The sequence below is a fragment of the Uloborus diversus genome, chromosome 2, assembly GCF_026930045.1.
Source record: "Uloborus diversus isolate 005 chromosome 2, Udiv.v.3.1, whole genome shotgun sequence".
NCBI classification, from domain to species: Eukaryota; Metazoa; Arthropoda; class Arachnida; order Araneae; family Uloboridae; genus Uloborus; species Uloborus diversus.
The window spans coordinates 150,512,583-150,528,896 of record NC_072732.1 but is presented as its reverse complement, the minus strand read 5'-3'; the positions used below and the strand labels follow the sequence as shown (position 1 = coordinate 150,528,896).

Here is a 16,314-nt window from a genome sequence, read left to right as displayed (position 1 = left end):
GAAAGGCTAATATCCGGTTTATAGGCGGAAATGGACGTATCTATTAGTTTATAGAAATGTTAGTTGGTTTGTTTCAGGTGTGCACTTTTGCCTCTATTATTTAGCCTTAGTTTTGTAAAAATGAAAATTTGCTCACAGCAACACTTTTTAAATCTAAAGTATATTCGATCTATATTCTCATGGCAAAAATTGATTCATTTTTTCACAACAAGGTTTTGAGCTTACCATTTTGCTTTTACGTTCCTGAACGAAATGAAAATATTTTCCTTTCTTTTTGTTGTGTCCATGGTAACTATTTTTGTTTCCGCCTATTTTACTTGCAAATGCAATAAATGAATAAGGCACTAGTGACATTATAAAACGCGTGTATCAAAATCCCATCGTTATTTTCCTTTCTCCCCTGCTAGATTCATTCAGTTGGAATCATCTTTACTTGGCAGATTGCCAAATTACATACAATCCATGATCAAACAGTATCTCAGATGGCTTTAATGAACTTGATTTAAAAATCAGGTATAGTATCTTTTTAATACATATACAGTGGCTCCCAAAAATATTCGTATACCAACGGACTTTCAATGTTATACGACCCTATCCATTGGTTAAAATTAATATCTCGGATTAGGTATTTAATTATAAGATCTATAATCAATATTCAACAAAACTACATGAAATTTCTTTTTAAATATTCAAACTTAATTTTTTAAAAATCAAAAACAGAAAAGCGCCGGAAATTTTACCTCACAAAAGTCTTCGTAAACTTTAAAAAATGTCTATATATTATTGAATAATCTAACTTTTTATTAAGTTATTAGCAGTACCCGCACAGCGATGCCCGTGCTAAAAATTTAATGAAAGTCTTTTGAATAAAAAAAACTGACACCCCCTCCCCCTCTGATGTGAAATGATCGTTTTTCTTTGTATAAAATGAGTACACACCTTAAAAAAAAACATTATTTAAGTTTCTTTGGAATTTAAAACTTTTCGTCAAATCATAAATTAGATTTACAGTTGCTTTAAAACTCTATTTAGCGAGTGAAGCGGTTTTTACTGCAACTTAAAATATTTCGCCTAATAAACAAAAAAAGACATCAAATAATATCTTTCAAATGTAAAAATAATTCCGCAGCTCTATTGTTTATCGCCAATCTTACCCAGCAACCACGCTATTATAATCCATCAGTCAAAAAAAAAAAAGAAAAAAAAAAAAAAAAAAACCATCCCGTGGAACATTTTAAAATCATCGTCCGAAAAAAAGAAGAAAATGTCGTACATTTCACTCGGATAAAAACAAATCAAAAGTTTCTTTTCTTTCAAAACAAATCGCCAAAACAATGAATTACATTAACGGTTGCCTTAAAACAATAATCTTAGATTGAACTGCTCAGCGCCTAACTTGCCAAGCGACCACGCTACCGGAACCCAGCCCTTTTGCGAGTGAACCGGATGTTTTTTCTTTGGCAATAATAAATGTTTCGCCAAACAAACAAAAAGGTATAAAATCACATTAACAGTAGCTTTCTAATCTTTACATATTAAGAGCTGCGTTGCCCGGCTTTGCCCGGTCTACCTTGAGAATAAAAATTGTGTGAAGTGACATATATTCAATAATTAATTAAAAGAATAACTTAATAACTTAAAGAATAACTTAAATAAAAGAAAAAAGACACCATGCAAAATTACCCTTCCAATGACGACAGATATTATAAGGAACCCCGGCTCAAATTAAAATGCGAAAGATGGATTTTAAAAGCGTAACCATGGAAACATGAAATAAAATAAGTTTTAGATATCAGATGCAAAATAAAATTGATTCAAAAAGCGTAATTATGGAAACGCGAAAGAAAATGGTTGAAAACCTGAATCAAAATGACGTATTTCGAAATTGACTTAAAAACGCTTGTAACTTTTTTTCCTTTGAAGATAGAAGCTAATTTTTTCAACCAAAGGTCGAGAGAGATCTGGAGTAAAAAATGTTGCTTTTTTCAATGCTGTCAAAAAGAAAACTGTGGGACGATTCCTTGACTTTTTATTGATAGATTTAATGAAGAAAGTAGTGCCTAAATTTCAGCTAAGCCTAAAAAAGTTCGAGCTAAAAACGCAAATTACTCCCACCGTAATTAAATTAGAGCATTGAAATAAAATTGTTTAGAACGCAGAAAATTCTACCCTTTTTAACAATATATAATATTAATATGTGCAAGTAATTTTTCACCCCTTTAATAGCCAATAATAGGCAATTTACTTGAAATTTGGGCCTAAATGCGAATAAAAAAAGAACTATTCATTGGATTTTTTACGAATTATAGCCTATGTTACTCAGTAAGAAAGCACCTTTCATTTAGTGAAAGAATTTTTCAAATTGGGGCAGTGGTTCCGGAGATTACCTCGAACATATAAACACACAAAAATCCGCCCTCTCTCTTTATAATATTAGTAAAGATTATTTAGTAGAATATCATTCAACATCCACAACAACATTTAAACGTCTGTGAATAGATTTCATTCTTTTTTTGCGTAATTACTGAGTAAGTGTTCAACCACACTTCGAGTCTTACTATTTCTAGCTAAATTTTCGTTTCAAAGCCATATTTTCGTAATCTAGTCTCCTGATATCTCTAAATATGTTGCATTAAGTTCAAATCTGGAGATTGAAGGGGTATTTTCTAATTTTTACGACAATTTTTGAGGCACTAGACGGAAACGTTGAAAACCGTGTGATTCTTATCGTTATCTTAATAAAAAACAAAGTTGTTTCCGATAACCAAATTTTAGACTAAGAGTTTAAAATTGGTTTTTAAAATGTTTAAATGAACAGCATGATTCATTATTTCAGCAAAAAATCCCAAACTAGCAAGTCCTGATGCTGATATGCACACTCACACAAAAACACCTTCACCGTCCTGATTAACTGGTCCAACTAAGTTCTTAAGATTAAGTTATTAATTTTTCCTTCTATTTACAACTATACAATAATTTAACCAAAAATGTTATATTCATTTTTATCTGTAAGTAAGACGTAATTCCAAAACATTTTGAGCTTATTTATCATTTATTTTGTGACGAAAAGCGTAAGCTTTCTGTTTTTCGCACGGTCATGAAAATTTCTGCGGGAAGAGGTCCCATTTAATATAGTTAATCAGAGATCTTGGCGAACAATTTTAGGTGAAAATTAACTGTAAAAATTTTCATTTAACTCTGCAGAAACTTTTACAGCACTCAAATGTGTATTTTTAATATTTTTTTTAATTATAAATTTTCGATCACGCTTTGTCATCTTTGCCGGTTGACCTTTTCTTACCTTGTTTTCGGTCCGATTATTTTTTTTAAAGCATTTTAACAAGAACTTGACTATAGAATGGAATAAATTAACTAATTTAGTGACATTTCAAACCAATTTACCGCTACTGTGAGGAAAAAATTCAAATTTCGAATGGTGTTTGTGGTTTTTTACGAAAACCAGTCATTTTAAAGTAATAAGCACAATATTAAGGAATAAATAAACAAAAAAATAAAGCCAAATGACTTATATGGGTCAATACAATGAAAAAATAATAAAAAAGCGACATATAATAATTTTAGTCATGAACTTATTCGAAAATATTTGAGTGTACGATGACTTTTGTGGCATATTATTTCTCTGTCTCTTTCGTTTTTTTGACCCATTTCAAAAAGAAGATCCGTCAATATTTTGAAAAATCTATAGGGTTTTATTTAGAATGACATAGGAATGATGTGAAAAAATATTGGACTTTATATTCGAATTTAGTTTTGCGTTTTTTGGTTTTACTAAAAATTTTCAAAGTTTACGAACACTTTTGGGAGCCACTGTACCATTTACTTTCGAAAAACTTCGTCAAATAGGCACGTGAGTCACGTTGAATTAACCAAAAGTATTTTTTTCATTTTTTGAGTTTTATTTTGGAAAGCAATCTTTAATTTAAAAGGGAAGAAAAAAAAACTGCAAAATAATTCCCAAAAATAGCTTTTAACCCCCTTATTGTGTCCGATAATAAAATTGCAGTTCTGAAAAGTGACAAAAACAAATCCTGATATTCCTCTTTGTTTTCAATCGTTCCCAAGAGTCTTTACGCTGCTCCCCACAGGGCAATATTGTCGCTATTGAGTACTACTGATACAGATGATATTTTGACTGTCTAAATATTTTATTCCAGCTTGCGTTCGTTCCACATCTATATTGTTTCAGCGTCACTCGAGCCGGCATCCGCTAGGAGGAGCTACGCTCGCTCGTGGAAAAATAGAAACAAAACTGACTCAATCTCTCCTTCCTCCGCGCTACTCTAGGATTCTAATTCGTTTATAGATCGAACAGGCACAGCGCACGCATGAGCACCGGCAGATCTCGGTAGGCAAAACCTTTCCATCAGTGACATTTGGAACATCGGCCATGGCCGCCGCATCGACAAATAACGGGACTATGAATCGAATCCCAACTAGCCCCCCAAGTTCGCCGACCAAAGAACCCCCGAAATTTCGGGAACGGGAAAAATGGGGCAACAAGATCGAATTTGTTCTTTCCTGCATGGGATTCTGCATAGGACTCGGCAATGTGTGGAGGTTTCCTTATCTCTGCTACAAGAACGGTGGAGGTAAGTCCTTTCAGCTGTTTTGCCTGTCCTAGGTAGTATTAGTTGAAAACATTAAGCATGTAACGTTATTGAATTTTTTGTCTTGTACGATATCGCCAATCGGGTAAAACTGACGTGGCCTGAGAACATCCGAATGGAAGATTCAATTGATTCCATTGTTATTTTTTATGTAAAATATTGAAAACCATGCACATAAATTGCAAATTATTTTTTAAAACAAATAGTTGTTTTCCGGTCTGTCTTGCAAATGAAAAATATTTTTTGGTATCATCACTATGAAAGTACCCGATTTGACCAGGGGTGCTCCGAATTTAAATTTTTGAGAGGGCAGAAATTTTCAATTTGTCGAATAGAGCTCCAGTTTTATGATAATTTTGCCGAATTGTAAGACAAAGTTACCGAGTAAAGAAATTTTTGGGGCCCCTCTGAATTTAATCAGTGGCGGATTTACCATGTCGCAATTCCGAGGGACTCCTACGAAATAAGGCCTCCCGAAAGGGAACTGCACATGAAAAAATGTTTACATTTGAGAAATGGGACCCCCGCAACTGCATTCTGATGAGCCCAAATGTGTAAATACGCCATTGGATCTGACTTGCCGATGAGTACGATATTTTATACTGTAATTACTTATGAAAAAGTTTAATGGAATCACCTTATTTTTTAACAAATTTGTATGCAACGTTCCATCATGATTAGAGAAAAATAATCTGCATAACTAGAGCAAGCTGAATAAAATACAAATGAATGTCTGTATTATTAAAGTATTTGATGTGAAATTAAGCTTTTAAATTTAAATGTGATTAAAATTACTAGACATATTTGTAAAAAGATTTTAAAACTAAGATTTAAATATGTAGAGCACTTTTCCGATTTGACTAAATTTCTTTGAGTAATTGCAAATGGGTGTTTATTTTTTCCCGCTATTTCTTTACACACAGATTGAGGTCTCTGCTATTCCACTCAGGACGCTTATACCTCTATTAATCCACAACGTTTTTCAACTTTTTATTCCAAAGACATACACATGAAAGATTTACAAATACATAAGAAGATTAGGAAAAACCCAGGGCTACAGGCAGGAATCGAACCCGCGCCTCTCAGCTTAAAGGTGTTTATTTGCCGCTTTCATTATTAATGTTATTAAATTTGTATTCGTATTACTTGTATTTGCGTAAATCAATCTTCCATTGAATGAATTTCTGTTTTTAATTCATAGTAGTATTTGTTTGCGACCAAAGTCTTAGTTATGATTGTTTCTGTCACAAATGTAACAAATCATTGCCAAATTGCGAACACTCAACGTTGGAGTTTATAATGACTGTAATTTTTTTTTGGCACGTGTACTGTTTCCAACTGTCTGGTTTGCAATTTAATCGCCTGTGGGAGGAGTATTGAGAAAACGAATATGATCCGAAGTATTAATTTTTGAATAAAATATCGATTAATAACGATATTTTTGTATATTGTTATATCCTATTACGTTTTTAAACTGATTCGATGAGTTTCTGATATTTATTTTTTATGACCTGTTAATATGAATGATATCCTCTTCGAAAATAGCTTTTAAAAACAGCATAGTTGATTTCCTGAATAATTTATTAACTTTTAAAAATAGTCCACTTTAGTAAAGAAAAAGTAGATGTATTAAATAAAAAATAGAAACCTGTTAAATCAGGTAAATTTAAAAGTTACCTCTTGGATTTTATTCACCCTGCATTTATTATGGATGCAAATGATAAAAATATTTAAGGATTTTACATCAAATGTTTGTTACAGTCAATGCAGATCTTTTGAAAAAAGAATAGAGCTATGCAAAATGATACAAGATGTAAAATTGGGGTACCTACTCCCCCAAAACGATATCCCTGAAGAAGAGACCAAGATCTCTAAATAAAACAATGCCCCTTTAAAATATCATTGGCATAGTTTGTGCCATGGGTCCCCCACCGTGATCACTGCATAAAATGTGGAAAGTATGCATATTTACGTAAAAATATGCAGTAAATTTCCCTGTCGCATCCAGCTTTTGTCATCATGGTGCAAAACGTAATGTATAGGTCCGTGAAAAAAAGTTTATATGTAAAGAAGGAGAATACAAAGGCGCTTCAGATAAAACATTTTTGGAAAGAAATAATTTACATAATAAACTTTTTTTTTACAAAATAAGAAAAGTTAATGGCAAAAAAGTTTTAATAAACCTTTGAAATGAATATAAACAAACTTGTTTGTCATTTTGTTTTCTTGTTTACAATTATTTTCTTTTCAGTATCGAACCTAAAGTTTGCTCTCTCGTTTTCCTTTTCCTGCTTATTTCATGGCTGCAAAAAATGGAAATTGTTTCAATTTGAAGAAATTCCTTTTACAGACGTTGTTTTTCAAATTTAAAAGGAGATTTTTGTAATTAGTAGGGACCTAAACTCTTAAAGGACCGTCACTTTTACAGGCGAGAATGGAAATTTTTACCATAAAAAACTTTTAAAGGGTAATGTAAACAACATTGCTTTGTGAAAATCGGCAACCAAGCTTTGTGAAAATTGGTTCTGTAGATTTTGTGTAAGTGGATGGGACAGATGTGTCATTGTCGTCCATAAAGCCGCAAATCTCTTAACTTTTTCCAAAATTTGACTAATTTATTCATAGTCAGGAATACCTGAATAAATAGTGAAATTACTTTTTAACCGAAGATTAAACATGTGCCATCTTGAATAAAAATAAAAGCATGACAGTATGACGTAGATGTGGTTCCTCCCTCAGCCCTTTTTTAGGGCAGCAGAGAACCAAGGCGTGCCCCTTGTCAGGTATGTCACCCCCCCCCCCCCAAAGAAAAGGAAGAAAAAGAAAAGGAGGGAAAGAAGAAAAAAGGGAGAAAAAAAGAGGGTAAAGAAAAAAAAATCAAAATTGCTTACTATAAAACAATTAACTCTATTTTAAGTGCCACAACAGTAAAAACAAAAGAGTAAAGTTTACTTTATGTTTTCTGTTATTCGGAGTTCTCTCCCCCTTTCTTTCTTTCTTTTTTCTTTCTTTTCTTTTCTTTCCTTTTTATGCGTCAGTGTCGCCGTCCCCCCCCTCAAGACCCGAGTCCCTAGTTTCCAACTAAGTTGACATGGCCTCTCGTCGGAACTGCTCTTTTTGAGAAATAATAGATCAAGGTTTCTAAACCATGAAAAATTAGCGTTATAAGTTATATAAGCTACGAAAAATAACGTTGTAAGAAGAGTTACGACATCTGTTTAAAGTCAACTAACTACTTCAGCAGAACCCCTGCATACGGTCCTTAATGTGAGTAACCTTGACAATGTAATTGGGAGTTGCGACATCTGTTTAAAGCCAACTGAGAAGGATCTCAGCATACGGTCTTCAATATTAGTAACCTTGATTAAAAATATAGCTAACCCTGAATGAAAAAACAAATCTTGAAAGAAAGCCGAAAGTAGATTAGTAAATTTATTTAAATCGCGGAATTTTTTTACTAGTAAAACCCGTTTAATGTAGGGGGAGTCGGGGTTTGTTGACCGGTATGAATTTTATTAATACTATTAGTATATTTTAATTTAATTTTTGACTATTAAATAGCATTTATAATCCTACAAATCCTGTAACGATATCACATGGCGCAGTTACATTGAACAAATTTTATTTCAAAAAATATTATTTCAGCAGTGCTGAGTAATTTTCGGTCGAAAATCTGCACTTTTTTTTTAAAGCGTTTTTTGTCAAGTTCGGAGCAATAAATTGAATTCCTCTCCAAAAGTAATTTTTTTTAGTTCACTATTATTTTTAGTTTCTTTATTTTTCGCTAAGGGTTCAGAGCAAGAACCCGGGGCGTGTTGGTCCACTTTTACGAAGCTACAAAAACGGAATCCTTTAGAAGAATGGGGGGCGGGGGGATGTTAGAAATAACAAGCAGTGAAGTTGATAAAAACCCAAGTGGTGTTGCTGAAACTATAATAGTTTCAATTTTTTAATGAATATTAACATCTTATAGAATTTACGTGCTTTTCAAGTATATTATCCGAATATCAGATGTTAAAATGTTACCATATTGCAAAAGCTGAGCTCTGATCTTAGGAATAAGAGATTTTTTTTTCAACAAATCAAAACAAATGTTTCCCGAAGTTTCTTCGATTACATCCAAGTTTCGCTCAATCCGATTGACATTTCGTTTTAGTCCAGGGAAAGAAGCGATGTTAAATTAAAACACAAAGAAAAAAAAACTGAAAATACTATTTATCAGTAGAAATCTAGATCAGTGGTTCAGAACTTTTGTTCTCCTTTTCTGAAGTCATACCAAGCGTACGCCTGGCAATCGATTTCTCCACTAGCCTACATAGCATACAGAAAAGTAACATTTAATACGGCTAATGTTTTAGATGGTTTTTTCTTTAATGTATTTGTCCGAAAAACCGTTTTTTGTCCTTGTTTTATGTATAATTCATTGTATCAAACTTACCCGCTAGTTACCACTAAATAATGTGAAGAAAATATAGCATTCTGATCAATGAAATTACAATATTATTCATATAATAAAAAAATAAAATATGGATACTAATCAACAGATTTTAGTAGCAAAAAAAAAAAAAAAAAAAAAAACTAACATACACAGAATTGAGAACGAAATTTCTATCAGTCATGTAATTGGTGAAAATTGCACGGAAAAATAAAATATGAGCTGATTTTTTGATAATGTTTGATAACGTCAATATTACTTTTAAATATGATCCTAAAGTCGGCACAAAATTATTAACTATTGTTACCGTTACACTAATGTTTTCGTAGTAATATTATGTACGTAGATATTATTTCATAAAAAAAATTATTCGTTGCTTCCGGATCAATCCAAATTTATAATATTGTCTCATGGTTGCATGTGATTTTAGGTATCATTTTGTGTTGGCTAACTTTTTTTCAACGCAATCTATAAATGTATTAATCGCATTTTATTTATTTTTTTCTCATTTTAATTAAGTCGGGATTTTTTCTTTTAGAAGTATTCTGTTTAAAGCAAATATTTTCAAAAGAAATAAAAAACATTAACAGATGACATGGATGATTGTCAAATATATCTACTACAAAACGTGTAATCCTTTACAGGATATGAATTTCAGATTGCAATAATTGATGAAAGCTTACTATATAGTGCAGCTCTGGTTAGTTGATCTGTGACCTTGACTATGTCTACCTATTTTAGGGGAGTTTAGTGAAAAATGGACGGCTCGGATTTTAGTTGGAATATTTTTGAAAAACTACTAAGAAAGTTTCTCAGCTCAATTTAGCGCCAATTACCCCTCCCTATTTACCGAAATAGAGGTAAACATTGTCAGAGTCGGAGCTCAACTTCTCAGAGCCTCACACTACATTAAAGCTGTAATTAAGGCGAATGATCTGATATTTTTTCTTTTCACAAAAGTAGACGTAGATAATGGCATTGGTATAAAAATATTGGATTCAAAACAATATTTTATCATTTCTTTTTAACTCAAAATCTTAAGGATCTATATGTCATTGTGACTGACTTCAGGACACTGGCTGACTACAGGTGTATTTATTCTATAATGCAAAAAGATAACCTCTTTTTTTCTTTAAGTGAGTTGTAATGAAAATTGCTTGTAAATGAAAAAAAAAACCCCAGAAGCCTTGTTTTTTTAAGGATAGAGACTGAGATTTTAAATAAAAAAAACCTTAAAATAAGGTGTTCAAAAAGAAAGAAAATAAAAAAAAAACGTCTGTATAAAATGAAATTGTATGATAAAAGGAATGAACATACTATATTTGTTCGTTTCTGGACAATAAATTGTAAAATTTTAGATAGATATTCGCTTTTATTTCAATTCAATGCTTTCGCATTTCCCATGACTATTCAGACCCGGATCTATAAATTTTGGGTCCCCTACAACAAAAATTGTAGGGCCTCTCCCCAGAGGCCAGCAGTGTATATTTGTAGCGTTAATAAGTCTAGGTACTAGGTTCTTTTTTTTTTTTCAATTTTTTCTTCAATTTCTTGGGCCGTTGGGCCTTTTATGGACGAGCTCCCCCCCCCTTCCCCCTGCACTGCGGGTACGCAGACCCGGGTCTATGACTATTTTTCTGTTTGTGAAATCTTGCAAAAAAGGGGAAAATATCCTTCCTAAACTCTCCTACGTGGACAGCCCTTTTAATACTACTTGGTGCATATCTTAATATATAAAAATCAATGTCCTGAGATAATATATATACATATATATATATATATATATATATATATATATATATATATATATATATATATATATATATATATATCAACGCACAGCCGAAACCGCTGAAGCTTCAGACTTGAAATTTGGCAGGCATGTCCGCATGATTACGAAAGTAACCACTAAGAAAGGATTTTTCGAAATCTCAATTAGTTCGGGAGAAATTAATTAAAACCTCTTAATTTCTGAGAAATTAAAACCTGTCATTGAATTCAAATCCCTTATTTTCGAAGGCTTTCCTCCATTCAAATCATTATTCAGTACTTCATCTCAACTTTTGGTCGATAGCGAATTTTAAATTTGATATTGTTTTTGTTTCTCACGTGGTTCTTCGAGGCTTTTCTCAAGTCAAATCATAATGTTTCTGTCTATTGCTTTCATTTCTTCAAAACTAGAAACGAAGTTTTTAAGAACATCATCACAGGCGAACTATCCTTTTGAATTTAGAAGAGTACAGTTTCCTGTTAAAGTTTGCTTTGCAATAACCATTAATAAATCACAAGGACAGACATTAAAAGTAGCAGGGACCAATTTAAGAGAAGACTTTTTTCACATGGCCAATGTTATGTAGCTTTCTCCAAAGTCAGTTCATCAAGCAGCTTAATAATTTTAGCACCAGAAAAAAAAAAACTAAAAATGTTGTATACAAAGAAGTTCTTGCTTAAACATAGGTATATCAATAAAATGTGGATGGCCTGTGTTTGCAAAGATAATCAATACTTTAAAAGGGTCGTTAATAACAGTTAAAGATCGGTTAAGGACAAAGGCATATATGTAAGGAGTTCAGGGGCCACGGGATCCTCTCCAAATTAGAAAAAGTTATAGGTAATAAGTAATTCTTATAGGGGATTTTCGAAACTAGGTGCACCAAGCACTGTTAACCCCTGCTAATTCCATTACCCGAGCAATGCCGGGTACGGGAATGCTAGTTCAGTATAAGGCACTATTACAGTACTTAACTACTTATTAAAAACGTCGGTGTATCTCTTTTTCTCGTTTTAAACAGGAGAAACTGAATTCTCTCATTTACTATTTTCGTTAATCGATTAACAAGAGGGGACATTTTTAAAAAAAATTTTTTTACATCCACTAATGTTGTGAAACAACATGAGGATATTTTTATTTCTGTTAGTGCAGCTGTACTTTTTTTATGCATTTACGCCAGAGGTTTTCTTCGCAGTTAAATAAACCCATCCTTCATCTCCCAGATGTAAACAGTTAAACGTGTTGCATAAGTTCTCACTGAGCGTATCTCCACACGTCTTTTCTTCCGAAACGATAGTAAATAAAAGTTCTTCAACCCGCGTCGAAATCTTCAGAAACATTTTCTATAGATTTTATTAAATTTAGGGTTTTATTTTAATTGGCGAAGCGTACACCACTTAAATCTTATTAAAATTAGGCTTTATATTTATTGGTAATGCGTACACCACTCAACAATGTTATTAAAATTAGAGGTTTTATTTATTGGTAATGCAAACACCATTCAACAATGTTATCAAAATCAGGGTTTATATTTATTGGTAATGATGCGTTCGTTACTCAGCAATTTTTCACTACCCCTCTAACATGCTTTTTTTTTCTTTTTTTTTTTTTATAACTTCCATAAAACTTTAAATTCTACAAAATTTTTTTACTGTACTAGCTATCACTGCTTTAAGTTCACCTTCATTTCTTTTAAGCCTAATAGCAACATTGTTAAAAGTGGAATAAAATAGTTCACCAAAAATTTGGTTAAATATAGTATAAAAAAAAAGTCCGAAACCATCATATGCGAAATTCTTCATTTGTATACAATTTTATTTTCTTGGTTTTTACAATATTTTGTAAATTAAATACGCATTCAACAAAAAATATAAATTAGGAACACATTGAGTGTGAATTCATCGTTAAAATTAAAACATATAGCGTTTGATAGATTGGATCTAATTTAAAACATATTTGGTGAAATTTCAGAATTGAGGCCGTGAGAAGGTGAAGGTATGCAATGTAAATGTACGCTTATCAGTTTTAAGTAAAATGCGTTTAAAGTTCAGATCTTAGGTAGGCTTTCATTGACATTTTTTCCTAAATTCTTCTGTATAGCAGCACTTACCTGGACCACTAGTACTATCTTCGTCCTCATAATTCAGGGGTGCCCACAAGGGGGAGGGGATTATGGCGCAAATTGGTGCCATCAAAATTTTTCAGGATTTTAAATTTTTTTTATTTATTTATTTAAATTTATTAATTGATTTATTTTTAAATTAACTTATGTTTTATTTTATTTATTTAGTTTGTGTGTGTGGGTGTGTATGTCATTGGCGTCGCACAGAACTTTTCTAATAAAATAATAATAATAATAGTGAAAATAAATAAATAAAACAAAAAATATTTGTTTTTAAAACAAATAAAATAAAGAGTTAAAAAATAAAAAAGGCAAAGAGGGTTGAGTTTTTTTTTTGGGGGGGGGAGGTATTTGCGCCATTGAACTTGAGGGGGGGAGGGCACCCCTGCGCATAACAGAAGAGGTTTTTCTCCTACCGTTTCTACAAGTTATCTCCAAATTTTTAATTTTCGCACTTACATCCCTTTGCTTCTCCGTGCCTCAATTGAAGTATTTATACTTTTCATAAACCGTTTTATGTCATCCCGCCCCTTCCGCTCCCGGTAGTGACGCTACTGATGATATAATAGAGCTTATAACAAGTGATTTAAAAAACAAAACAAAAACAATAATGGCATGAAATTTGCATTTATAGGTTTATCAAGGTATACGACCTCCTTTATTACTCCTAATTTAAATGTGACTTCTAGCGCCAAAAGGACTCCTGTTCTATCGTTTATATTAGAAGAAATGAAGTTAAGAGTTTCCCATTGCCGAAAAAACAGCTGGTAATAGAAGAATGCTGCAGTTCAAATTTTGACCGATTTCAAAAAGGAGACTTATGATAGATTACTGTTTCTAGATTTGACAGAAATGATTATACGTCTTAATACACGTTGTGAAAACTGAAATCAAGTTCTAAATTTTAGTAAATTTTGTTTTGGAAATCTTCCAGTTTGAATGCAGAATGAATCCTATTTTCTTCCTTTTTGACAGTCATAATTATAAATGTAAGAGGAAAAGAAAAAAAGAGTTTTTTTTAAATATAAAATACTAACCCTTATTTTTTTGCAGCAAACCATTTAAGTAGCGGAATAATTAACCTGGAGTTAAATCCAGCGATTTTAAGCGGCATTGTAAAATTTTTCACGCATTGCTTTAAACATTGCATTAAAATGCTGGGGTTATGAGAATCCTAGTTGTGCGACTTGTCACTTTTACTTCATTTTTATGCATTTAACTTCTGTATTTATGAGTAGCAACTGATGAAGTTTTATTTTTAGCTCATCTGCCGTAAATAAAATTGCATTCAAGTCGTTGGCATGGTTCCATCATCAAGCATATCCAGGGGAACGCATCATTGTCTTTTATGAAGTTGTTCAAGCTTAGCTCCAGTTTTTAAAAAAGACTTCGATCATAGGCCAAACTAGAATTCTTAAGGAGTAAATATTTTCAGGAGAATTTAAAAGAACGTAACTGTAGTAGATCGTTACAAATTCGAACATTTTGGTTTGCTAATGACGATCTTAAATACTTAAGTATTAAAACATGATACAGCGAAAAATGTATTCACAACTAGTTGCTAAAGTTAATATTTTTGAAGATAATGTATTTATTTCGCAAACGGAGTTGAAAACATCATTGCACGCTAAATTACTAGGTTGTCCTTTTATTTCTTCTTTTTTCCTTTTCTTGCTTTTCTTTTCTGTCTCTTTTTTTTCCCTTTTTCTTCCTTTTATCCTTTTCTTTCTTTCTTTCCTCTTTCTTCTTGAGAATAACACTCGTTTTTAAACAGAACTAAGCTCTATTACCTTTTTTTCAATAACAATTATTGGGAAAAAAAGGTAATAGAGCTCAATACCATTTAAGAAGCTAAAATGTTTTCCTAGAATTTTTGTGATCAAAATGTTTTATTTTTTGTTCATGAATCAGCTTGCTATAACCGTCTGTAACGAAACACATGAAAATGCATTCGTACTTGTCACCTAACAAGTTATTATGGGATCAACATTTGTTTTGAGTCTTGATTTCATAAGTATACAACAAAAGCTGATTTTCTTAAACGTGACGTATTCAGAGAAATATGTGACTGTAACAACATCAACATTACCAGTTTTTTTGTTGGGGGGGGGGAGCACATTTAACATTTAATGGTAGATTTACGGAAGAGAATAGAGAACTTAAATAATAACAGTACTTATTTGTCAAACGTTTTTCATATGGAACAATTAAATTTAGCTACCTGCAGCGTTCTTTGTTTGTATTTACTTACGATCATAGTCCATTAAAAACAGCGTGCCTATCGTCAGTGGCGTCACTGGGGGGCTAAAATGCATTTTTAAGAATTCTAATTTAAAAAATTTCCGGGGGCAAAACCCCGGATCCACGCCTCTCCCACATATAATTGAGTGAACAATACTCAGACTTAGTAGCTACTTCCCCTTATACTAAAAAACTAAACCCTATTATATTTCTTTGTGTTTGAAATATATTTGAAGTAATTAAGGGCCCATCAATTTCATACATACCCTTACTTTTTTGACCGCTAGATGGCCAGCATATTTGCCTCTAAGGCAAGCATATAAAAATCATGCATAGTTTTTTTTAATTGTTTTTTTTTTCTTTTCTTTCTTTCTTTTTTTTTTTTTTTTGGTACATGAGCCCGTTTAAAATTCCGTTATAACACAAATGTAATTGTTTCTGAAACTTGTCTGAGTTTCATGTTTTCATAGAATATTAATTATTTTTGTTTTTCTCACCCATGCTAGGTACACCACTGTCTATCGTAAGTATGTTGAATTTGCACTGCTTTCTTAGTTCGGTTCATCTTTGCCATAAATAGAAACTTTTTTTTCCATGCCACCTTGCATACATATACAGTCAAATACCGTTACAGCGAATGTCAAGGGGCCGCAAATTCGTTGTAACGGGAATTTAGTTGTAATTTAATTTAAGTAATGAAACGGCAATTAAAACGGGGATGAACATTTATTTCATTTTTTCGTATAGTTCGTTGTATTGGTATTTGCTATAATGAGATCTTGCTGTAGTGAGTTCTAGCTCAACCAGTTCGAACCCATTATCGCACAACGTCATTTTTGTAGGACAGTTTTACTTCGCTTTCGTTAACAAAACAAATTTCTTTACAATGTTTCTACTATGCGACTCTTGCTCAGAATAGATATACGTATTTCCACAACTCAAAACTAATTTTGACTTCGTTGTCAGTTAGCCAGGTGTTGAAGTGAAAAGGGTTGTTTTGAAGAACATTTTACGTTTTCTGCAATGCTACGAACTTGAAAGTCAGCATTATTTATAACAGAGGCGTAGCTAGACTCGACTTTCGGGGGGGGTTACTTCTTTTATTTTATATTATATA

The 16,314-nt window shown here is 32.2% G+C and overlaps 1 protein-coding gene across 1 annotated transcript in view; it reads left to right on the top strand.

Annotated features, from left to right (window-relative positions):
• Positions 1-4,293: 4,293 nt before the first annotated feature.
• LOC129216075 (sodium- and chloride-dependent GABA transporter 2-like) overlaps positions 4,294-16,314 on the top strand; it is a 113,241-nt gene continuing 101,220 nt past the window's right edge. Inside the window, exon 1 of the mRNA XM_054850222.1 lies at positions 4,294-4,610. Coding sequence (XP_054706197.1) covers positions 4,409-4,610 — 202 coding nt within the window. The 5' untranslated portion in view covers positions 4,294-4,408. The remainder of the gene's footprint in view (positions 4,611-16,314) is intronic.